General features: G+C 37.1%; 1 protein-coding gene and 1 long non-coding RNA gene across 2 annotated transcripts in view; both read left to right on the top strand.

Annotated features, from left to right (window-relative positions):
* The first annotated feature begins 5618 nt into the window (after positions 1-5618).
* The window catches only part of DACH1 (dachshund family transcription factor 1), a 383401-nt gene continuing 364440 nt past the window's right edge, over positions 5619-24579 (top strand). Inside the window, exon 1 of the mRNA XM_081815014.1 lies at positions 5619-7068. Coding sequence (XP_081671140.1) covers positions 6245-7068 — 824 coding nt within the window. The 5' untranslated portion in view covers positions 5619-6244. The remainder of the gene's footprint in view (positions 7069-24579) is intronic.
* LOC145720665 (uncharacterized) overlaps positions 7077-24579 on the top strand; it is a 30036-nt gene continuing 12533 nt past the window's right edge. The window contains exon 1 of the long non-coding RNA XR_014143810.1: positions 7077-7381. This is a non-coding gene — a long non-coding RNA (uncharacterized LOC145720665). The remainder of the gene's footprint in view (positions 7382-24579) is intronic.

Below are 24579 nucleotides of genomic sequence, written 5' to 3'. Positions count from 1 at the left end.
TTTAAAGAGAAAGATGTAGATAAGTAGAAAAAGGCCTCATGTTAAAATGTACAATTGAAGGTAGAATATTTACCAGAAAACTGGGGATTTAAATGTCTGCCTTTTTGACCTTACTTCAATCCAGTCTGCTTTTGCCCTCACAATGGCCTGACTGAAGAGATGAAGGGAATTAATATCAATTTATATTATTCTTGTTGCTGCTTCCTTTTACAATGCAACTCTAAAATGATCTCACTGTGTTTGTTTTTTTATCAAATATTTGGCTGTGCAACTCAATACCAACCCACAGATGGAATTAGGACACTTACACTGGAAGTAAGGAGTGATGGACAAGTATAACTAAATTATCAGAGAGAGATGACTGCCTGTCATGGAAATGATGTAGTTTGGAGTCAGGAAAACAATTCTAGGGGTGATTTTTTTTTCTTTGTAACTATTCTTCTCTTTGCCATTACCCTCTCCCCTGGCATGGGTTTCAAGATTTCTTAAAATATGCTCCATAACCAGCAGAGTATTTTTGGCTACATGTCACCTTCATTCTGAACCAGGAGAAAAGGAGGTGAGGATAGAAGTTTAGGGAGAGAGGGACAGTGGTACAAATCCTGCCATTTGGCTCTGAGATCTACGCAAACAGGAATATGAATAGATACTTACTATATGCATTCAGTAAGCATATATACAGTCCATGCATTTCCATGCTGTTAAACAGGTCAAAGTTATTTATAACCATTTAAACCACTTCTTTATTAAGGACGGAAGTTTGTAATGTAAAGTTTGAGTGCTTCAAGTTATAGTGTGTTCACCTTCAGTTCCCCACCTTCTGTCCTTTGGGTAATTTATCACTGAGCTCTCTGCGCCTGATTAGAGAGTGTATCCGTGAGATAAAAGCCTTATTCCTTGTTCTTGAGGCGAGGCAGGGAATTGGAAAAGAGAGGAAGACTGTGGAAGTGATAGTCACTAAAAGTCAGAAGTTGGAACCCTAAGTGGGAAAGGCAGAGGAAGAAAGTGTAGAAGGAGAGAAGGCTGCGCTTAAGGCAGTCAAAGTTTATCTGCTGAGCTGATTGGTGAGGCCGAGTGTCTAAGTTAAAAAGGCTTGAGAGAGTTACTTGGCATAATTTCTCCATCTTCAATGATTTACTACTGAAGTGCAAACATCAATTTTGGACTCTCTCCTGAGAAACGTTTAACAAAGTCAGTGAACTACTGGTACCCTGATGTCTTTCTAGATTTACCAAACTTGGATAGCTCTTTAATAAACCTCTGCCTGAAGTTTATATCAGTCTTTTTTTTTTTTTTTCTTTTTCCTATTAAGGAAACAGGTCCATTAGTAAATATGCAGATGTAAAAATGATCTTCCTCTTTACTTCTCCGTTGTGATATATCTTAGAATTGTTCAGAAGTGCACTCTATTGTTAAAGCTATTTGTGCCGGTGTGCTAATGCACTCTTTGATTGAGTGAATTAGCAGTCATAACAATCTGGCAGTCTGGCCATAGAAGTGTGCTCAAATTGATTTGTGTTATGGCTGGACTGGAAAATCTAGTGTTAGTTGTTTTTTGCCCTGGGGCATTGTTTGTACCAAACTCCACTTTTCATTTAATTTTCCAATACATTTTGAAAGATTGAAATGCTTGTGATCAACATTTGATCCACTTGCATTATTTAAAAAAAAAATTCTGGAAGTAATTTCAGATTCCAAAAAACCTTGCTTTCAATTAGAGTAAACATAATTAGAGTGACGTCGTGCTCGGAATGGTAAATCTCCCTTTGAATCTATTAAGCGTGTTATCTCCTTGTCCTGTCACTGAAAGGAATTCAGTATATATCTGGAGTATATATCTGTATTTTTTCTGTGCATGCTTCTAATAGAATTTGGGAAAAACTTAAAAGAATAAAATTGTAATGAACCTTTTCTTGTTGCCTTTGTGCATATGCCCAAATTGTTTCTGTTTCACTTAGTGATGCTATAAAAAGAGGATACTCAAAGCTTTCAGGAAATTTTGAGATACACAAGAAACACATGCAGATAATGTGTTGTCTTTAAGTTACCCAATCATTTGTTTTTTTATATTCCATGAAATATCCATTTTCAATCTTTTTCTTTCAAATAACTATATCAATTGCTATACTGAAACTCTGAAGATTTAAAGACATGACTTATCTTGGCTTTGTCAATATTGGTATCTCTCTTACAATCTTCTGCTTTGCAGTCATTTACCAGAATTATAATGCAGCATGAATAAACCTAAAAAATGACTATTGATTACAGAGAAAGCTTTGTGAAATCATTTAGTCAGTTTCCCCACTTGAGAAATCAGTGAATAAAATAGGTCAATAGAAAAGGGTGGAAAGGATGTAATACAGAGCTATGCCACCCTGGGTTATAAAAAGGGTCAAAAATAAATCCCCATAGAATTCATGATTTTATACTCATAAAATAAAATGATACTTACCAAATCCCAACTATAAATCCTCCTTCCTATAGATTTATTCTTCTTTTTTAAACCACAGGTTTGGAAAATACATTTTTATGTTTCCGTTTTAATAGAAGTATTTCCTTGTCACTGCCCCCTTTAACCAAATAGGAAGCCCTCATCATCCAGCTAAAGTGCCTGTTGTCATCCAGGTATTCACCGGGACTTTAGCTGCAACAGCTACTCTGTATTTCCTTACTGTCTCCTGCAACCTTACAGCTCTTCTGAAAACTGCATTTCATACTGCACTGAACTCTGTATCCTGTGTCAATTTTTGTTAAGTAATAGATGGTGAGACCTGAGACCACTCTCTCTGTTAGTTCCCATTCATTGGGATGGCGTCGGGGGCACGGGAGGAGCGGGGAGGAGAGGGGAGGGGCCAGGAGGGGGCAGAGGGAGGGAAGAAAATACCTTCCCTGAACTGGTACAAGCTCAGCTTCAAACGACATCCTAGGAAAGAAATTAAAGACTTCTTAATTAGTGCAGCAATTAAGCTTTCTTGGTAGCATTTTAATCAGCACAGGCCCTATCAAAGGACAAACAGAACGATTTGCAGGTCTTTGAATTTTAAACAGTCTTATTGATTTCAGCACAATACGTCTTCACAAAACACAGGGAGAATTTTCTAATATCAGTTACAGTACTTTGAGTTTTGCTTATGCAAATTGAGTGCAGGTTGGAAAAGATGAGATGGAGGGAGAGGACCTGAAACAGCCAGAGATGTAAAACAATAAACAAACAAGACAAAAGCTTTGAAAGCTAAAGATGCAGTGGAAAGAGTGAGAATTTGAAATCTCTGAGGAGTTGATTTATCTGCTGTTGTTAAATACTGTTTGCCTTAATCATTGGTAACATTTCTCAAAAAAGAAAAAAAAGGAAAGAAGAGAAAAAGAAAAGAAGGAAAGAAAGAATCTTAAATCTTAAAATATTTGAGTTTTTTTTTTTCCTAACATATTTTAATTTGCATTATATGCTTTTTCTAATCCTTTGTTTGATCAAAGGGGCAAGTGGTAGTCCCAGAAACGGTTTAGAGACCTGAGGTGGGGAGTGAGCTCCCATTCAGGTGGAGGTAAATGCCCCAAGCCCTACCCCGGAACAGAGCATGTGCTGGGAGGTGCAGGATTCCCTGCAGAAAATTTGGAGTTTGCTTCAAAGCTGGGTGGGATTATGGCTTGGTCAGCTATTATTACTTCCTGCCTGTGGCTTCCGAATATGGCAGGTATTGGCTGAGTGGCAGTTTAAGGAAATGTGAGAAATGAGAATGGAAAGGGCAGATTTTTAGCACTTAATTCCATTTTTTTTTCCCATTTGTGGGTCTAGAATTTAAAATGAGGAAACTGTAGTTTAGCATTTCAAACTACATCAGAGTTTATTAAAGTTGTGCATGCAATTCCAAAATAAAATTAGTGTTTCAGGGCTCAATATATTCTTCTCGTCCACTCATTAACATAGTAATTTGGCATTTTTAAAAAAGGTAAGATTTTCCAAAACGTGTAAACACTTAATTTAGTGTTTTGATATATGTGATATATATCAAATCCCTATTTTGGAGGACTGATAGGAGGAGTGAAAAAGTAGTATAAATTATTTCTGAGTGTATTAAAATACATTGGCTAACTAGGTCAAACAACTGTGTAAACTTCAGCTATCTTTGTAGAAGTTTATCTACTTTTTGGCAACAATCAATTTTCTGAATTCTTATGACCCAGAAAAGCCTCCTGATATAACTGCTCTGCCCCAAAAAGTTTAGCATCAACTTAGACAAATTAGTCAGTGGTGCCATATTTCTCTGTAGATATTTCCAGTACCTTTTGACACTAAACTTCAAAAAGTTTAGAGAATTAAAATGACAAAGAGAAATGTGATAATCATTTCAGCACCAAAATGGCAGAATTTCATTATGAAATTTTCCAACACTGTGAATCTGATGCTAATAGTTTTTTTTTAAATCTGCCCAAAGCTAAAGCATTGTTTCTATCTTGTGACGTTAATAAACATGTGTAGGCAGGATTAAAGCTTAATTATTTAAGATTCCTAGAGATACAAACAGAGAACAAACTTGACCTATGCTCAAATCATATGTTGGTCAAAAATCCTTGGAAAAAATACCTCCATGCAACAAGTTAGAGAGGGAAAAGAAGGAGAGAGGAGGGCAAAGAGGAAGACAGTCTAAACTCAGCCTAATATTTTTAAGCACAGCTACCCTTTCTGCCTTTACAAGTCAACTAGTGAGCTTGTTTTCTTTTTCATTATTTACAAAACACATTTGTACTGACAAACTGAAAAGGACCTCCCCAAAATACACTGAAACTTCTCAAATATGAAAGAAAATGTGTTATTCATAAGACACACTGGCAATTAGCATTGGGTCTTAAAGGATGTGAGGATAGTTGTTTTCTATGCAAGACAGGTGAATTAATTACAGAGTTTAAGAAAAAAATCAGTGTTTTCTTATTTTCCACTTTCTAAATCTTCAAGGATGCCTGATCTCTTTAAAGTCTCTAGGTAAAATAAGCATTTCTGACCTGCCTTTGGGGTGAAAGTGAAGTTATTCTGAATGATCCACATCATGGCAAGCGTTTCTTTCTTTCCACACTCTATCAGGAAATAAGAAACTGAATACAGAGGATTTCATTATTCTTAAGTGACTTCAGACTGACTTTGCCCCCACAATTTGAAAGCTGTCCCGGAATTTTCACTATCTTTACACTAACAAATAATCTAATAAATAGAGTAAAACAATCAGATGCAGAAAACATAGGCTTTGCTTACATGTGAATCTTCCTGAAAATAATTTAATAACCATCAAGTGAGGGGATGTGTTTTCATTTATATCTTATTGCAAAAACGAGCGGAGATCTATCCTAAATCCTTGAAGGAGAGCTCAGAGCGTTCTGGCTCCTCTGCAAGTTGGCAGGCGATTGCTTAGAAGGTTTTGGAAAAAAAATTACAAGTCGTCGCGGACGAAATGGAATATTAGACATGCAATCTAACGGTAGTAGAAGAAGAGAAGTAGATCATCTCCCTCTCCTTTTCCGATTGCCACTTCTGTGTCCCCGGCTTTTCCTCTCCGTCCCTCGCATAGTTTCTTCCTTATCCCCCCCCCCCTCCTTCTTTTCTCCCTCACTCGCTTTCCCTCTGTGTCTCGCGCTCTCGGAGTGTCTGCTCCGAGTTCCTGGTTGGATAATTTGGGTTAATACTAGTGAGTGAGGTTTTTGCGGCTTCAAAGGGTATTTCAAGTTTCCGGAGCTCCTCCCCTCTGCACCGTGTGACAACAACAACTCGTCCAGCCGGCAGCCTGCACTTTTCAGCTCATTTTCTCTCTGTCATTCCCCTCTCAATCTTTGATCAATGTACTTGCCAGGGAGAACCCAAGTCCTTCAAACCTCCTCCTTTTCACCTTCATCCTTAACTTTGTGCTAGAGCGGGACCCACACAACAACAGCCGACCCTCCCCGCCCCCGCCCCCCCCAAACCAGCCCCCGATCCCAGCCCCCGGAGAGGACTCGCATTTCGACTTGCGGGACACTTTTGTGCGTTTCTCTCCAGAGCGCCTCTCGCGCTCGCCCCTCCTGCACTCGCTCTTTCTTACCCTCACCTCCTTTTCCCCCCCTTTCTCTCCCTTTCTCCTTCTCGTTCTCCCCTGGAGTTGTTGTTGTTGTTGTTGCCCCCTAGCTCCTTCGCCCTCTTTTTTTCCCCCTGCCCCTCCCCGGGGTGTGTGGCAACTTTTCCCCTCGCTTCTCCTTCTTCGGTTTCCCCTTATATGTGACCATGGCAGTGCCGGCGGCTTTGATCCCTCCGACCCAGCTGGTCCCCCCTCAACCCCCGATCTCCACGTCTGCTTCCTCCTCCGGCACCACCACCTCCACCTCCTCGGCGACCTCGTCTCCGGCTCCGTCCATCGGGCCCCCGGCGTCCTCAGGGCCAACTCTGTTCCGGCCGGAGCCCATCGCTTCGGCGGCGGCGGCGGCGGCGGCCACAGTCACCTCCACCGGCGGCGGCGGCGGCGGCGCGGGCAACGGAGGCGGCGGCGGCAGCAACTGCAACCCCAGCCTGGCGACCGCGAGCGGCGGCGGCGGCGGCGGCGGCAGCGGCGGCGGCGGCGGCGGCGGCATTAGCGCTGGCGGCGGCGGCGCCTCCAGCACCCCCATCAACGCGAGCACCGGCAGCTGCAGCAGCAGCAGCAGCAGTAGCAGCAGCAGCAGCAGCAGCAGCAGCAGCAGCAGCAGCAGCAGCTGCGGCCCCCTCCCCGGGAAACCCGTGTACTCGACCCCGTCCCCAGTGGAAAACACCCCTCAGAATAATGAGTGCAAAATGGTGGATCTGAGGGGGGCCAAAGTGGCTTCCTTCACGGTGGAGGGCTGCGAGCTGATCTGCCTGCCCCAGGCTTTCGATCTGTTCCTGAAGCACTTGGTGGGAGGCTTGCACACGGTCTACACCAAGCTGAAGCGGCTGGAGATCACGCCGGTGGTGTGCAACGTGGAACAGGTTCGCATCCTAAGGGGACTGGGCGCCATCCAGCCCGGAGTGAACCGCTGCAAACTCATCTCCAGGAAGGACTTCGAGACCCTCTACAATGACTGCACCAACGCAAGGTAAAGAGCGGGGGGCAGCCCCGCCGCCCGCGGTCCCTTCCCTCCCGCCTCCTCACCCTTCCCTCGCTCCCTTCCTGGCGCCGCTTGCTCCGCGCGCCCGCGAGCCGCGCGCCCTGGAGAGCACGGCCCTCTCCTCCCGTTCCTTGAGGCTCGCCAGCCGCTCCCGGCCCTCTGAGAAGTTGGCACCTCACCCTGCCCAGATCTCGCTCTTCCGCCCGGTGCGCACTTTGCTCGCCTGGGCGCAGGGGCTTGGCTGCTGTGGGACGCGGGAACCCCAAGCCTCGGGCCGGAGGGGGCGGGAAGGAGGAGGACGGTGCGTTTCCCGGAGCCACGGCCCCCTTCCTGGGCCGCGCCAGCGTCTGGAGACCCCTCTCAGCGCGGCCGCCCGAGGGTGTGCTGGCTCCCTCGGGCCCGGGTTCCACCGCGAGCCGAGGGGCGCCGGAGGTGCCGGTCGGCGGCGCCGAGCGGCGTCCCGGGGGCGGGGAGAGGTCGTGACCCTGACCGCAGGGTTCGGGAGCGGGAGTGCGCGCCCCGGGTGAGGGGCCGGCAAGGAAGCCGCGGGAGTGGGCCCCTTCGGGGCCGGGAGGGGAAAGACCTCCGAGGCCGAGAGGCCCGGGACAATCCCGAGGGGCCCGCAGCGAGCTCAGCCCCAAAGCCCTGAGGGGAAGCCCGCTGAGGGGAGGGGTCTGTGTGCGCGCACGTGTGCGTGTGTCCGCCTAGGAGCTTGTGCAAAGGAGATAAAGGGGTACGTTAGCCCCGGGGCAGATGCGAGGGAACCAGCAGGTTTCCTTCTGTAGGGGGAAGTGACCGGGTGCCTGAGACTCTTGGAAGCTGAGATGGAGAGGTGGGGAAGGAAGACTATAGCGCACACTCTCTTTCTCGCTCTCCAAACTGTTTTTCTTTTCTTCTGCCTTTTTTTTTTTTTTTTAAGGTTAGTAGCTCACGCGATAAGCAGGTGCAAGCTTTGCATTGGGATATTCTGCAGACCTGAATGCCCTGTGCCCTGGCTCCCACAGCCCGGCAAAGCGCGCGAACCCTGGAGGCCGGGGGATCCGGTGCCTGGCTGGACCGGTTTTATGCTAATGAACGATCACTGGGGGAGGATCTACCGAGAGGGGGCGGGAGTGGGGTAACTTGTCAGTTTCGGGGTAGAAAAATCATTCCACCCGCTTTCACAGTTCCGCTTTGTACCCCGTTCAAAGCAGAGGGAAAAGTTGAGATGCCAGAAGAAAGAGAGTAGGGAAAGTTGGATACCAGAAGCGGGCGCGTGGGAAGCGCGCAAAATTTGCGCAGAGACTTCGGTACCCTCCAAACAAGTTTTAAGACTGAGAGAAGGAACGGAGTTGTACTGTCTTAGGGTGTGTGTCCCCTGGTAGTGCTAGGGAAACTGAGGTGGTAAGGAAAGAGGGGTAGGACGAGACCAGAAGGAAGCAGGGGTGAAAAAGCCCCTGGCTATTTCTTCCTTGGAAGACTTCTGGCTAGTGCCGGGGGAAGGCTGTAGGACGAAAAAGGCTCCAACTCCAACCCTGCAAATGTCTTATTCTGACCTAACTAGAAACTTTTCCTTGTTTGTTTGCCATTCTTTGCATGGGGGCATGGGTGTGGGTCTGGGTTTTGAACCTCCATTTCTATTTTTTTGGGAGGGGTGAATGCTGAGAGCTCGTGCATGTGTGTAGGCGCGCGCACGTGCCCAAGAGTATGGACAGGTGGCAGTAAAGATTGAGGGGTAATCTTGATCACTAAATATCATTTACCGAGATAATTGCAGTGCTTGGACGTCCAGACGATAAAATATTTGCCAACAATCTTTTGTTAAAACTACTCGAATCAGGGCAGAAAATTGTTACAGAGTTGTTATAAAGAATGCTAGCCGAAATTTGAAGCTAGTTCAGATATGATTGTTATAAAATTGTCTACCTATCCAGTAAATTGGTGAAGAGCTACTGTTTTTCTCTTTAGTAATCAAACCACTTTGCTCTTGAAATCTCTTTGTGTGTTTCTTACAGTACATACTGTGCTAGATAATTAATGACCATTTCACATAACACAAAAAAAATGCTAGAGAAAACTTCCTTCAATGACAGCAACGTTATAATCAACGTAAAGCAGGTAGTGTTAATCTCTTACAGTTATTCCCTTGATTTTTTCTTCCTGAAATTTTTGCTTAGACTTTGGAACTGAAGTCCTTACTATATGGTTGGAGAATATTCTTAAAGTTATTAGCAAAAATGTTTTAATTGGTTTTTTTCCCCTGAGGCTAACAATAGCTCTGGAGTTTAAACTTTCACAGAAGGATAAGTTAAATCCAATAGAACTGTTTTATCCCTTCAAAAATATTTCATCAATACTCTAATTATATTTCAATCACCTGGTCTTAATACTTTACAAGGAAGTGTGTTATTCTAAAACTCAATTTCAGGTTATTTTTAAGTTAAATGTGGTAAGTTTGTTGATTTACTCTTGCTTTTTGATCTTTTATCAACTACAAGGCTTACTCAAACCTATATACATGCAAATACTGCAGTCATTAACCTTCGAAGATGTGTAATTGGAGATCTCTACCTAGGTTTCCTAACCCTGCCACTAACTAAAAAAAAACAGAAAACTTATCATTGAACTCTCTCTCACCAAAACATACTGTTTACATTGTAATATATTATTACCTTTAATGATAATTACAAGTGTTACTGTCTTATTTCTTAGCTTTGAAAGCAATACCTACAATATTTTGCATCTTGAATTTACAAAACTAACATTACTTTTTCCATTCAAGTCCAGTTTACGCCTTTGCTATTAAGATCCTTTTTCATTCACCTAGGTATATTGATTTCTTTCATTCTGGTTTCTTTCTCCTCTGGCTATTGAAGAGACTATCTAAAGGAATAATTTATGCAAAAGATAAGACCACAGAGCAGAAAGGCAAACTATATAAAATACTATATACATAGTGTGCAAGAAACATCAAATTTTAGCACTCTCATCTTTTTACAGAACTTACATCTAATTCTGTCTCTTAATAGCATTTAGATACCAGAGAATCTGAGAAACCAAAATGATGTTAAAGGAGAAAAAGGTTCATAAACTTGCTCAAAGTGGCTCAGTAAGTTGGTGACAAACCTTAGAGTGGATTTAATTTGCTTGGGGCTATTGCATCAGTATGCTATCTATAAAAACTAGAATAAATGTTGAAGCCATCTGTCACTACCACAAGGAGATGAAACAGAGACTATCACCTGCTTGATAGTAAAGCTAAAAGTAAAAGAGTCTGAAAAATGAGAGAAAATGTCAGGAAATATATTTAAAAGTTGTTAAAGGACAGAGTCTGACCTTGATCAGTTTCCTCCAGTTATTATTTTTAAACTAAACATTAGTTGGATGAACTTGGCTGGTGCAACAGAGGTCACTTAATTAACTGGTAACCAGTAAACAACAACAACAAAAGAGAAGTATTAATGTACATGGTCAAGTCTGTATTTGTATGAGTCAGTAGCTTGTTTGTAGATTTGGGTTAGGACTCAAATTTTCTGGAGAGTTCAAGTAATAAAAAGTGACTCTGCTGTATTTTGTTATCTAAAATGTTTATTTTCTGAATATTGCCAGAGGGTGATTTTGTCTCAGGATTTTTCAAACCAGATTATGGTTTAGGTCTTATGTAGCCCTAGATTTGTGGAGTTTTTGACTTAAATAGATTCCAGTTAATTTTATCAGACATTTTATATGCATATAGATATATTCACAAACAGTATTCTTTTGTCTTAAAAGTCAATACCATCCATAGACAGCAAATTGAAAGACTTTTCAAGTCTTTTTTGTCCAGTAGTAATATATGGATGCAATTTTAGCTTAGAAAGTATAAAATATTTTCCAATTCTTGGCTCTGTTTTTTGTCAGGAGTTTTAATAAAGATGGCAAACTGAACCAGTCTATATTGAACATTTCCCCCATTGCATGTTTTTCAATGGCACGGACTTGTGCACTTCTTCTGCATTGGTAATAGAAAGTTTCAACACACATACAGATTCACTTCTAACAGATAATTACCATACTTGGCACAGATAAATTAAAAATTACTTCAAATGAAGAGAGACTATGCTTTTGAAGTTTTTTTATTACAGCCGATTAGTGGCTCCTATAGAGTCTAATGTTTCATTTTATAACATTTCCTAAAAAATATGACATAATTAGAAGAGTAAGGCCTAACATATGAAAGTTTAAGTTTGGTTCCACCACTTATTTCTGTATACTTTTAAAACGTTAGTGAATTACAGTTTAATAACTAATACAGAAACAAAATCTAAGAATATTCTGACCTAAGATTTACCTTGGTCAATCAGATTATACTGCCTTAATACAGATTCTTGAGTTATTTGGGTATTTTTCAAACCTGTTGTTTTTCTTGGAATTAGTTTCAAATAATACATGTAGTAATTATTTTAAAGAGTGCACATAGTTATGAAGATGGTTTACTCTCTGAACTCCACAGATGACTAGTTAATGTTCTGAGGTACTTATTTTGATTGCTCATAGGATATTTTATTTTGTGAAGCTGCAAATATTATGTAAAATAAATAGGCTGTTTTGTTTCAGAGTTCCCATCCTTAACATAAATTCTTTGTATCACATTTAATACAGAATTTGTAAACCTTCATCTTATTAGTCCAAATCTGCTGTTATTTTTTGTTTAATCTACATTTCACGGAAGTTGCATATAAATTACTGAGACCAATATTAGCCACTCTCCTTTTGCCTCAGTACCTCCCCCAACCTCCTGAGATGTGACACCCAATATTGATTAAAGTCTTGGCTGGATTTGAGCATAAATCACTCTACTCTTTGGTGATTTACCATGTGTGATTCACCAGCATACGAAAACGTAATATGCTTTATTGTTTCTCATTTGATGTTTTGTTTTTGGAATGTAAGTAGCATTTGTAAATTAGCTTAATGTGCAACAAAGTAGTTGTTATTTTAGGAACAATTTGTGTTTTGACTATCAATTAGTATTATTTTATCTTTCCAAGTTATTTTATCAAATTGTTTCACACAATTGCCTTTGTTAATCAAGTAAAATAACCATTTAAATTGCATTGTATTAGCAACATAGAACCCACGTATTGCAAAATACAATAAGAAATGCAATTCTCACAGGTTGTAAACTGTTTCTCTTTGAATCTTTGTTTGAAGAAATTAGTTTGAAGTAAGCCTTCTAAATAGGTGCAGGTGAGTCTTCTAGATTTCGCTAAACATTTTGATTTTAAGGTTTTTGTTACTTGGTTCTTTAAAAAAGTTAGAGCTGGCCTGAATTTTATCTTTTAGGAATTTCATTTTCAGATTGTTCATAGGGGAAGAAAAGTCACATCAAGTTATAGGCCTTTAAAATGACAGGGACTGTAAAAAAGTTGATATTAACTCTTTGGGTATTTAAATATGTAATTAAGATAAAATTTTATCATTTTATGTTTGAATTGTTAGAAGAATAGAATGACCTTGCCATGTACCAGCATGTGCCATTCTCTTTACTACTGAGTTACTGCCTTGTGATTGGTCAGTTATGTATATACATATATACATGTGTATTATTGTTTAAATGCTACAACTTAAACATTCTAGGTAAGAATACATTAAAAATACATTTATATTTATATTTTTAGGCTTTGAGACTGCGTTAAGGGACCAGTTTTCCATTATATTTGTTATGTTCAAGAATTTATTTTTTAATGAAGAAAACTCTGAATTAAAAGCCCACCAAATGGGCTCAGATAAGTGTTGTATAAAAGGCTCTGATCTTCACATTTATGTGTTTCAGGCATAGCAGAGGCTCTGTGAGCCCACATTGTGCTCAAATTCCTTTACTTCTCTTCTTTTCAATTTTTCTGAAGTGTTTCCAGTCAAAAGTAATTTTTGCTACAGTGACTGTCTTTCAAAATAACTTTTAATTGTTTATCCATGCTTTTTAGTATATGCCACAGTACAGAAATGACTTCATTCAAATAGTGAGGTTAGTTTACCAAATTATTTCTTTGGAAAACAAGAATACCAAGATTAGTATATTTATATTTGGTCCAGTAATTAGTTGTTACCAGATTAGCTGGTGGGTCACTTTATTTTGATGTACCTACTTACTTTGAGAAAGTTTCTAAGAATTTTTAGAGTGTGTGTACTATAGTTCATGATTAACTTTATATTTAAATGTGCAAATGACTATGAACAGAATTTCTATCCATTCAGTATAAATTAGGCAATCAATCAATGAAATCTTATTGTTTTTCAAAGTAATGATAGAATTAAAATTAGTTGAATAAAATAGCAGATAATTGTCAATTTATATATGTAGTCATATATAGGTATGTGTGTGTGTATATATATATATAAAATCATATAAAGAGAATAATTCAAACCACTACTTGATCCAAAACCAGGGACCTTGAACCAAGTACACTTTAAATTTCTTGTGTATTCTGACTTGGATTTACTTTATATGCTAAGAGGATTCTAATTGACCCATTTAAACAAATTCATCTGTAGATTTTTCTAAATTGGATATTGAAGTGGCCAATGACTGAATTTTGTTAAAGGTGTGGCCCTGTTGCTTTCTCATTCAAATTAGCTTGGAGCTGGGCCAGGATATCAAGCTGGGATTCTTTTACACGTTTAAATGTATGTGACTTGAGTGAAAGTTGTCAAAGACAACTTACTAAACTGGAAAACTCACTATATCATCATTTAATTGCTCTTATAATTTTGTGCTTATAAGTATATTGATGTGTCTAATACTATACAGCACAGCAACACACTGAATAGCTACCTGCTTTAAAAAAAAGTTTTAGAGAGCAGTGATTTAAAAAGAAGACAGCTTAGCTGAAGCATCTAAAACATTATTATTATATAAGATGAATATAATACCTGGAATGCATTGCATGTTTCTAGGAGGAAGTCAAAACTATTTGCTATGATCTGAAGAACATAAATGCAATTTAATGTAAGTAGACTTATACTAATCCTGCAGTGGATTTTGAAAGTAGTATATGTTTTACCAAAAAAAAAAAAAAAAAAAAAAGGATATGCTTTTCAGGCATGATTTTCACAAAGCAATAATGAAATAGGCAACTAAGTATATTGGTTACTTTTGGTTAGTAACATTGGAGAATGTTTCTTTTCCTTAGAATAAATGAATGGAGAGGTAAACAAAGTATTAAAAAGTCACAGTGTAACTTATCTTTGAATTTCTATACTATCAAATGTTTCTAAATAATTACATTGCTCTTCCAATAACAACAGGAGAAAAATAATACTTTTCTTCAAGGACAAACAAAACATATTCAGGAAAGAAAGAGTACTATTTGAAAGGGAATTATTTTATGGATGCACATAGAGCATTTGCAGTAAATACTTGCTAATTCAATTTAAGGGATACTGGTCATTGCTTAAGGATAGATAATAAAAATAAATCTTTAAAATATGTTAATCAAGAAATACTTTATTATATTCACATATCAAGCAGACCAAGTATTTTGTTAAAATCTTAAACTGATTGTATTCTGAAATTTTATTAATAGCAACAGTAAATGAACTGTATTATTCATAGTCCTATATTAATTATGAACAAAGCAAATCACTGAAGGTGTAACAAATCTTTGAACCCGTCACAGCTCTGCAGAAATATACTGTTATATCCAAAAGTGTTAATTCCCATTCTATATTTAAAATATCTTGGAAATAATACTTATTTAATAGGGCCTTTGGATTTTAAATGAATAATTTAGAACACTTTTAATTGTCCTATTACCAGTCACACATTTTATACTAAGATAGATGTCCTTCTGTATGCAACAAGTGTAAAATTTTTATCAGTACTTTAGAGGTCTTTGTGGTGGATATCTTTGTTTATATTAACCTTAGGCCATTTGTAGTGTATGTTTTTATTCTTAAATATTTATAATATCTTTGTTAGAAAAGCTTTCACGTATATGTATATGTGTGTATGTATTCTCTCTCTCTCTCTCTGTCTCTTTCTTTCTCTTCCTCTCTCTCTCTCTCTCTCTCTCACACACACAGACTTGTAGGAGCTAGGGCTGGAGGACAACCAACTTACCAAAAAATTGACTTTAATTTTGCTTTCTGTAATCTCTTGAAATATAAAATAACACTGAAAAAGAGATTCTACTTTACTGAATGACAACAGAAAATATATTTAAAATTAATTTTAGCATGAAAGAAGTAATTTATACTTAAGTGTTTTCAAATATAATTACAATAAACAATGTTACATGGTTATTAGGACAGTGATTAAAAACTTACCTTAATTTTCCTATACCTTTATGTTTATGATAACTGAAATGTATTTTTAATTCTCTATGGAAAATATTTATATCAGAGAATTATTTTACTTGTATGAAATAGATGTTAAGCTATTAGGTACTAGAATCTGTACATTATAGAATAACATTTAATGTGCTTGATGTCATTGCTCCATTTCTGTTATTAGTTTATTTCATTGCTACTTGCACTTTGGAGCAAGCATATCCTCTAAAATCAGTGGGTAAATGATAGGAAAACAATTTCATAACTTAAAAAAATGATTGCTCTTCTAAAAGCTTTGCCATCAATGAGATGAGTTAGGAATGAGGTCAATGGGTTAATCTGCAGGTCTACATAAGAAGATGTGTATTACCACTTCTTGCAGTGGACTGTAATTGTCTTTGAAAACACCTGGTAGAGGTCCAGTTAAATTGAAATCAATTACTTTCTCAATCATTCCATGGCATTTGTCAAGTCATTACATCATTGGTAAAAGTGCAAGAATGCATGCATTTGTGTGTGTGTGTGTAAAGTAGAAAGGAGGTTATAAAACAGTGACGACTTAAAAAATTCTGTCTCATCTAAAGCCTGTGGAATTAAAAAAAAAACTTGAATATAATAAATGCAAAATGATATTTGGTAAGAAGTTCGTCTTTGCATTTTGTTATCTAAAAACATATTCCATACTACTTATTGCATTATCCGGTATGCATATATATTTATAAGTAAGTAAAAATGATTTCAAAATATTTTACGACTTGTGAGCTCTGACACCTTTATTCTTACCCTCTGAGAACCTTCTGACAAGTGCATATTATAATCAAAGATGAATATATGTCTGCTGTTCACTGATTTTTTTTCTTCACACCATTGATAGTACATGCAGATTTGAACTTGTAGCCAGCAACGGTGCTTCCATGCTTCAAATTGCCAAAAGACCCCCAGGGATAGAAACTTGACCTGCTTTTATGAAACCATAGAATTACATTTATACAAGTTACCCCATGGGAAAGGAATGAACTGATCCCAATTCAAACCTTAATATTGGAGCCTTCTGGGTCAAATTTGATTTTTCTTTCTGTTAACACCTGTTTGGCTACCAAATTTAGTAACTAGATATTCTTAGGAAATTTTAAAAATATCATTCATAAGTGACACTTTGCAGGTAAGCCAAAGTGCCATCAAAATTTTACAGCTATTCAAGTTTTCACATGGGATTAAGATGTTACTTTTTAAAATAAAATATCTACCTTTTAAATATATATCCTAGATATAAGTAGCTTAAACATAAATTTGTTTAATTGGACATTTATTATGTACTTTTTATTAATTTCCCTTCACTGAAGAGTCAGCCCAAGTAGGGGAGGAAACTTAGGGAGTCGTTCCGTGTGATAACATTACAGAATAAGAATTTTTAATGGATATATTTAATTTTCTTAGACTCACATTTTAAAAGGTTATATTCCATATTTTATTTTTCTGTTGGACTATATGAAGGGGTTTCCAGAAAGCTGCTTTTGCCGCTAATAGCAACAAATGAAAGTGGTCAGTGATAAATTGGATACATAAAAGCTATTCCTGTTTTAGTTGGATGTACTTTAGTTATGTGGATGGGCCTGAGTTGGAAAACTTAAGTTAATCATCTGTTCAAAATAAAGAGGAATTTAGTTTGCTTAATCTCTGTAATATGAAAATGCTATATCATATATATACAAACAGATAATATAAATTGATAGGGTTATAATATCTCTTTGCTTATAACTGATGGTATTAAATGACCATCGTTTAGGCTACAGACATACTTCTCCACATAGAATGACTTGTTCTCAATCTTACATACCCAGAAACACTTTATAAAAGGTAGAGCAACATACATACACTTATACCCCTACTCAAATATCTGCAATTATGATGATTGAATAATTTCATGATAGTTTTTTGGAACTGAGGTTAGCATGTTCCTTTCCCAATTCAAAATTAAAAAGAATTTTGAATACTTTTCACTTCTTTTTTCACTTAACATTGATAAGACCATTTGGATAATTGGTTATTTTCCAGCAAGAACCAAACATAAAAATTCCTAGTAAGAATGCTTATAACAAATCAGTTCTTAGAGTAAAAACCTTGAAATTTCCAGTGGAAAGTATACTACTTGTCTTACTATCATAAGTCATGATTATCAAGGAGAAAATATTTAGGGTTTTAAACATGCGTTGTTTTTTTCTTTCTTGTTGGCTGATGTGTGGCAAAAAAAACTTGCTTTCACAAGCTAACATTTTTCTGCATTGTCTTTGACACTTGAATGAAGCTGAAAAATTAAATCAATTATTTGAATGTTCCCTAAGATCACTTTGATGCCGTATTTATAAAATATCAACATTTGATTAAATATTTAACTTGAAAGTTTGACCCAACTGGTTTGATGATGATTTAACATGGCTCTTGCTTTTCACTTTCTCTTACTGTGATGAAAGGAAGGAAAGGAGGTAGATCACATGACCCAACCACATTATGCTGTTCTTAAAAAGAGTCTAGTTCAGGAGAGGCAACCTATTCTGACTTTTGTAATGGTGATAATATGAAGTTTCTATGACCTTTTTTGTCTTCCTGTGGCACTTTGCTGCTCTATTTCCAATAATGATTGATGGTATACCACGTGAACTACAAAACAAAACAATTAACCTTAAAAAAATCTTGCTATAAAATGCATGAAAGGAGAGATGGAACTTTTATATTTTAGGTAATTCTCTATGAGTGCAGTAATCCTTAATATTGGTACAAGATCCTACATCATACTTAATATAGGAAGCCTTCCAACACCAAAGAAAATTTCATCTTCTTAAATATCTTTGTCATCTAAATTATCCGCATAAGAATCCTGTTCTTTTTTTTTGTGGAAACTCTAGTGAAATTGTGCATGAAAATATAAACACTTATCATGAAATTTAACAGATTCAGAACAAACTAGGTTTTTGAGCTGTTGAGATTCAGATCAGATTCCCCAATGTCAACAATATGAAAATATAATATTTTAAGATGTATTTTGTTCCAAGTTTAGGAAATAAAATTAAAAATGGTATATTTGATCTGGAGTAACTTCTTAGCTTTTTCTTTTGGGGAGTAGGTTAAATAAGGATCCATGACAGGGATGCTGTTTGTTTTTCACAAAAGTTGTTTGTGATTTCAGGTACTCTTGGGAAATCTCTTGATCAGATTCACATCTGTTCCTGTCAAAGTGGGTGCTAAGATACCGGTCACCCAGCAACCATGTCCAAGAGGGAATTGGGCCGATAATAACTTCAAAAAGGAATGACAGATGCTAGATTAGGATGAAAGACAAAACGCATGAAAAATGAGCTTGTTAGAATCAAAAATTTGTTCAAGCACCTTTATGCAAATTAAATGAATATTGAATATTTGCATGCAGTAATTTCTACTTTTTCATTTGATTGAAAAGAAAAGAATAGTGCATTTAAACTCACAAAGGTGATTTCTTTCTTTTGTACTAATCAACATACAAAGCCAAATCTCTTTTTAAAAAATCAGATTAGCCACCTGGGTTCTTATATCTGTGCTAAGTATGTTACAATGTTTTTCTTACAACAATGGTACTCTTTGGGACAACTTAGTTTATCTAATTGTTTTCATAGTAAACAGTCTTGTGTGAATTAAGATTATATTAGATGAATATAAATCCATTTCTTGCGAAAGCATTTCAAAAGTAACCTTATCCTATTGTCCTTGAAATTGGTTAATGTACATTAATAAAAGATCACTCAAGATGAGTTCACACCAAAGGCAGAGGCTTCTCATTGACTGGTTAAATAACAATGCATTAAAGTAAAGCAGGGTAGCCTCCCCGAAATGAAAAGTAGACCGAAAGATCTCTTCAACATTTAAGATGCTTTTTGATACATTACTAGTTTTTCTATTGAATTGTTCACATACTAATCAGAATTTAGAAGGGCCTGATAAAGTGTAGTGATTGAGAGAGGTTTCTGAGTCTTGGTTTAGCAATGTCTAATGTGGTCACGTAGAGAAATTGATTTTCTTCAGAAATTAATTAATTTTTCATATCGCCCTAAGCTGCAGTTAAAAAGAGTGCATACTTGTCTGTTTTTTCCAGAAATATTGCCTAATCATATTAATACCATTGCCCCAAGGATGAAAAGATAATTGTACAAATGCATTTGGAAATATGTATCACTGAGTATTTATGATTAAATTATGCAAATGACCCAGCTCTCATCCTTTCCAGACCCAGATTGTCTAATTAGGATTGATATGCTGAATAGATGTTCCAGAATTTGAATACAAGCATGTCCAAGGAGCAGAAAATTGGAAATGACAAGGCTGAAATCCAAAGAAAAGTGTCTTTCGTTTCTATACTTTGTTAATGTGCTGTTAGCAGTTGAAGGTTTTTTTTCAGTCCCTTTGGCTATTTTGTGACTCATATGTCCTATTAGAAACAAGTATGCAAAATGAATTGAACCTTAGCAAATAGTGTTTCGTTTCTATTTGGTGCTTCTTTAAAAATAATAATCCCCTGGCCATTCAAAGAGAACATCACTATTAAGTTGCTTCCAACAATGGAAACTTGCCCTTAATTGAGTGACTTTTTTCTTTTAAAACTTCCTCTTAGTTGGTATCATAACTTTCTTTCAAAGCTAGCTCTCCAAACTTAGTGGTATACCAACCAATGCAGTATTTTCCAGGATATGCTTTCTTGAATCCATGGTCCATTCATTTATTCATTCATTCATTTGTTTACTTAAATACCTCTCTTTTTATATTTGGAGAAAATTGTTGAAGCAACAGTTCTGATTATGAAAAAAAAAAGCAGCATTTTAAACATCACAATGTTTGAATTTGAGGTCCTCAGCAGGCTTTCTCCCTCATTGATTACATTCATTCATCTTAGATGGAGGGGTGGCCGTGAGGGGCTAGGAAGGGACTGAACTGTCAGGGCTCCGGTCTTTGTTAAGCAGCGGGTAGTCACTGCCTCTGAACTGGCCTGGCTCCTGCTTTCCATCTGCAAGATGATGGATTGCTATGTTTAATACATTTCAGCTTTTGTCTGTCATAGTGTGGACAGACAGTACTATCAGTGATTTCAACAGTGATTAAGGAACCAGTTCAAACCACTCCTATTGGCCCGACAGCTTCCAGGAATGTCTGATGAAACGCACTCATTGGTACTCTCACCATGTAAATGTGTAGCTTAACTAGGCAGAGATTGTACACTCGCTGTTTACACCCATGCAGACCCCACAGAGAATTTTACTAGATTACATATCCATTTAGAACGAAATTACAGGAGACAATGTTGTAAGAACATTTTGGGTCTCCAACTAAAATATTCATCCCAAGTGGTCCCAAGTTAAGATAAATTTGAACTCTTTAAATAGTAACAACATGTGCTTAATGTCAGGACTATATTCTGTAGACCATGATGTCAGTTGTTATCCCCATCAATATTGAGCTGTTTAACTATATTGGGAGGGTAGAATGTGAGGACTATGTTAAAGCAGTAAGACATGACATGGCATGTGCTATGCTGAGATTTGTGGAGCTGTGGGTGCTTTGTGGTTCACAAGTCCAGAGAGTGAATGATTTTAGCAACCAGAAAGCCACTATGTACCAGCTCAGTATTTTCCCTTGAGTGTCTTATTCTATTTATAAAACTGGTGCTAAGAAAATACAATTAACTAAAGGAAAAGAAAATATTCTGTTAAGCCATTAATAACATAAGCAAGGTTTTATTTGGAGAATTGGACTTATATCTAAATAAACTGAATTTTACTAATTCTATTATAGCATACTAAATGTAATTTATAATGTAAATTTTTAAATGCATTATAAACATGGAGTTTTAATTCTCTTAAATATATAATTATTAAATACTAATCCAGCCAAAGTTTTGAAACAAAAATCTAGATCAAGAGAAGCCACTTGCTTTCAACTAATCTCTTTTAATAGGGAAGATGAAAGAAAAAGTTTTGATAGTTAATAGCAAAGATCCAATGAAAAAGAACTCCAGATCCCAGACTGTATTTTCCTTTACTGACATGGTTCTTATACTGCAAAATTTTCACCTGAGAGCCCTTCAGTAAAGGTTTCTGGTTTCAAATATGTGATTACAAATATGCAACCACACACATCACACTACAAATACACACATACACACACACAGTTTTTTTTTTTTTTTAACTAGTTCAGTAGCTAAACATGCTGGCATTTTAGCATTGCTGATTTAGTAATAAGGACAGGTGGTGCTCTACCTCCTGGGAGAGTTATAAAAACATTCATATATTTTGCAAATTATTTTGTTCTTTGTTTTATTTTAAGCCCTGTTTTATGGAAACAATGCTCAGCTTAAAAATTGTGCATTCATTCAGCATATTCTAAAGGAGTCATTTGTCAGAGTTAATCAAAGGTAGAGTTCATAGTATACTTTTGTACAGAAATTACATCACTGAGCTTAAGTAAATCTGGATTTCTTAATCAAAGCTATTCACAATTTATATAGCACATATGCAGTGAAATAATGTACTACCCCTCAGCATTTTTTGTTCTGCATAATCATGCTAATGTGTGGCTGTCAAATCTTTAGTTGTAGAGTATTGCACATTCATTTACTGCATCCATAGTGTGGGTGGGGGGCAGGCAGGGAAGTGGCAGAATGCTTATTCTTTTAGAGAAAGAGGAGGTGTAGGGGGCAGCTATTATCCTATGAAATCACTGTGATGTGCAGAATCTCTGTTAAGTCAAAGGCAAATGCATGGTGAGGCTACTAGAGTTAAGATTCCTGGCTTTGAGCTCTCAGCAGCAGAATGAGTGGAAGGAAGAGGTGTCAAGTAAATATTGGAAAGTAGAACTGATTCATGGAACGGCCCTACCTTACCCTGCTATATTCCCTCCCTTAACTATTTGTTAATAAATTTTAAGGAGGTCAGTACAGACTTAAGATAAAGGACCTGGCTGGGGGATAGACCTTAATGAGAGGAAAGAAATGCTTGTACCATATATAAGCTACAGACATTTCCCCCTCATATATTATAGAAAATATAACTGTTTGCAAATTTACACGTGTATTTTACCCATAGGTGAATCTTTCTGGGCTATTCAGAATTGGATCTTGTGTAACACTGGAAGTATAATTGTGTGTGTGTGTGTGCGTGCGCACTCGCAGGCATCTCCACACGTACACGATAGGTTGCCAATCCTTGTTATACACATTGTTGGTCTTATGTTTAGTTAGACACCATAATTACAAGGTAATACAAGTCATTTGTCTTACTGTGGTTAAATAAAGAAAAAAAGTGTGTGCTAGAAATGAAATGAATGAGTTTCTCATGAAGCTCAGTGAACAAGTTTGCTGTCTGCAAATATCCCAGAGTGAAGGAGTATTAGAATCCCCTTTAATCGATCCATCCATCTCTAGCTATGGTGTGAGCTCACTGGCTTCTGCATCTGTGCACAGCAGCCTTGGTCTTAGCTATTACTGCTTGGTAGATCCATAGATTGGGGGAAATAAGGAGTGAGGCCAGTAGGTTCAACTTCTTATTTCTCAGTAGCTTCCTATAACGATTCTACCTCTAATGAGGTGAATTACTACTGCATGAAAAAGGAGAAAAAAGCGTTTTGGCCATCTTAGCTAATAAATCACATTGACTGCATGGCTGATCAGATCAATTGTGCATAAATCAGTGCCTTAAAGAGTTTTAAACTAAGATTCTACCAAAGACCAATCGATCTACTGGCTTGTGTAATGGCATGGTCTCTTGCCCATAGCAAACTGAACAGGAGTCCACAATATTGAGACTGTTAATATGCTGTCAAATGTTGAAATGAATGTTTTCAGATCTCAGCAGCATGGGTGAGACAAGTTAAACAGTTATGACTGTGTTGAGTCAACTGACAGATACATTTTTGTCTTCTCTAGTTCACTTTTGTTAGTTAGGTTAGCAAGAAAATTTAATTATCGAGACATATATGAAAATTCAGTTTTGAAGGCTTTATTAACAAGCATAATTTGGGAGAACTGTTTCCCACAAAAATATTATAGTATTATTTCCAAAAGAAATTATCATGAGAATCCAAGAGAAGTATTTCATGACCACAATAGCTGTAGATTTGAGATTTACTCATCTATAGACAACTCGGAGTCATGAGAACAATCAGGAAACTTGATTTCAAGTTCTGGTGATATCATTTGCTTGCTGGGAGATGGATTAGTCAACTGGAACCTCCATATTGTCAAATGTAAAATAGGGATAATGAAGATAACTTTTCTATTTATTTCAAAAGAAGGTTGTGAGAATAGGAATGTGATAATAGTTATTTGAAAGCACTTCAGAAATGGTAAGGTACTTTTCAAGAGTTGTTACCTCTTTAGAATTCTCAATTACTTTTTTTTATTGAGATATAATCTACATATAACATTCTATAAGTTTAAAGTGTACAATTATATGCTTCAAAGTTGCTAAGATACTAGATCTTAAACATTCTCACCCAATTATGTTTTTAAACTCCTTTTACCAGAACAGCTTACAAAAGCATAAAGAATAATCTACTTCGGTTCTTGCTGTCACACTTTTCACCTCTTTTTAAGGAAGTAACAGTGAAATCATAACAACTAAAACAAAGAATTTGTGAATTTTGAAAAATTACAAAGTCTTTTTATAAATATAATATTTATTAAAATTTTATTGGCATTGACTTTCGAATAATGGTTAACATGGTTAAATCTTTGAAAAGCAAGAAAAGACAAAATATGGCCATAGCTTATGAAAGGATAACTTATTTTATTTTGCAGAGAATGACATTCAATATCTTTAGTAACTGCCATGCAATTCTCTGTGAAAGCAGAGATTCCAAAGGAGTTTAAATCAGCTTTTTTTTTTTTCCTTTTTCCTTATGCTAAAGCAGGTACTATTGAAACTTGGATTTCTTTTTAATTTGGCTAGAGCATTCTATTATAGTTAAGTCTCTAGGATTTTCTTAAACCAAATGCATAATTTGTAATTATTCTTTGCCAAACATGTCAAAATTCCCCAAATGATTATTTTTTCTGTAGTCACCTGTTTTGAAAATAAATTTGGGATAGACATTCAAGCATCTTAACATAAAATTTGGTGTCCGCCAAGTATTTTGTGAACTCATCAATAATACAAAGTTCCCTATTTCAGAATACCATTGTTCTGCTTTTGT

This window comes from Leptonychotes weddellii, chromosome 3 (assembly GCF_054177405.1).
Source record: "Leptonychotes weddellii isolate Sample4059 chromosome 3, ASM5417740v2, whole genome shotgun sequence".
Lineage (NCBI taxonomy): Eukaryota > Metazoa > Chordata > Mammalia > Carnivora > Phocidae > Leptonychotes > Leptonychotes weddellii.
This window is presented reverse-complemented; position numbering and strand designations above follow the sequence as displayed.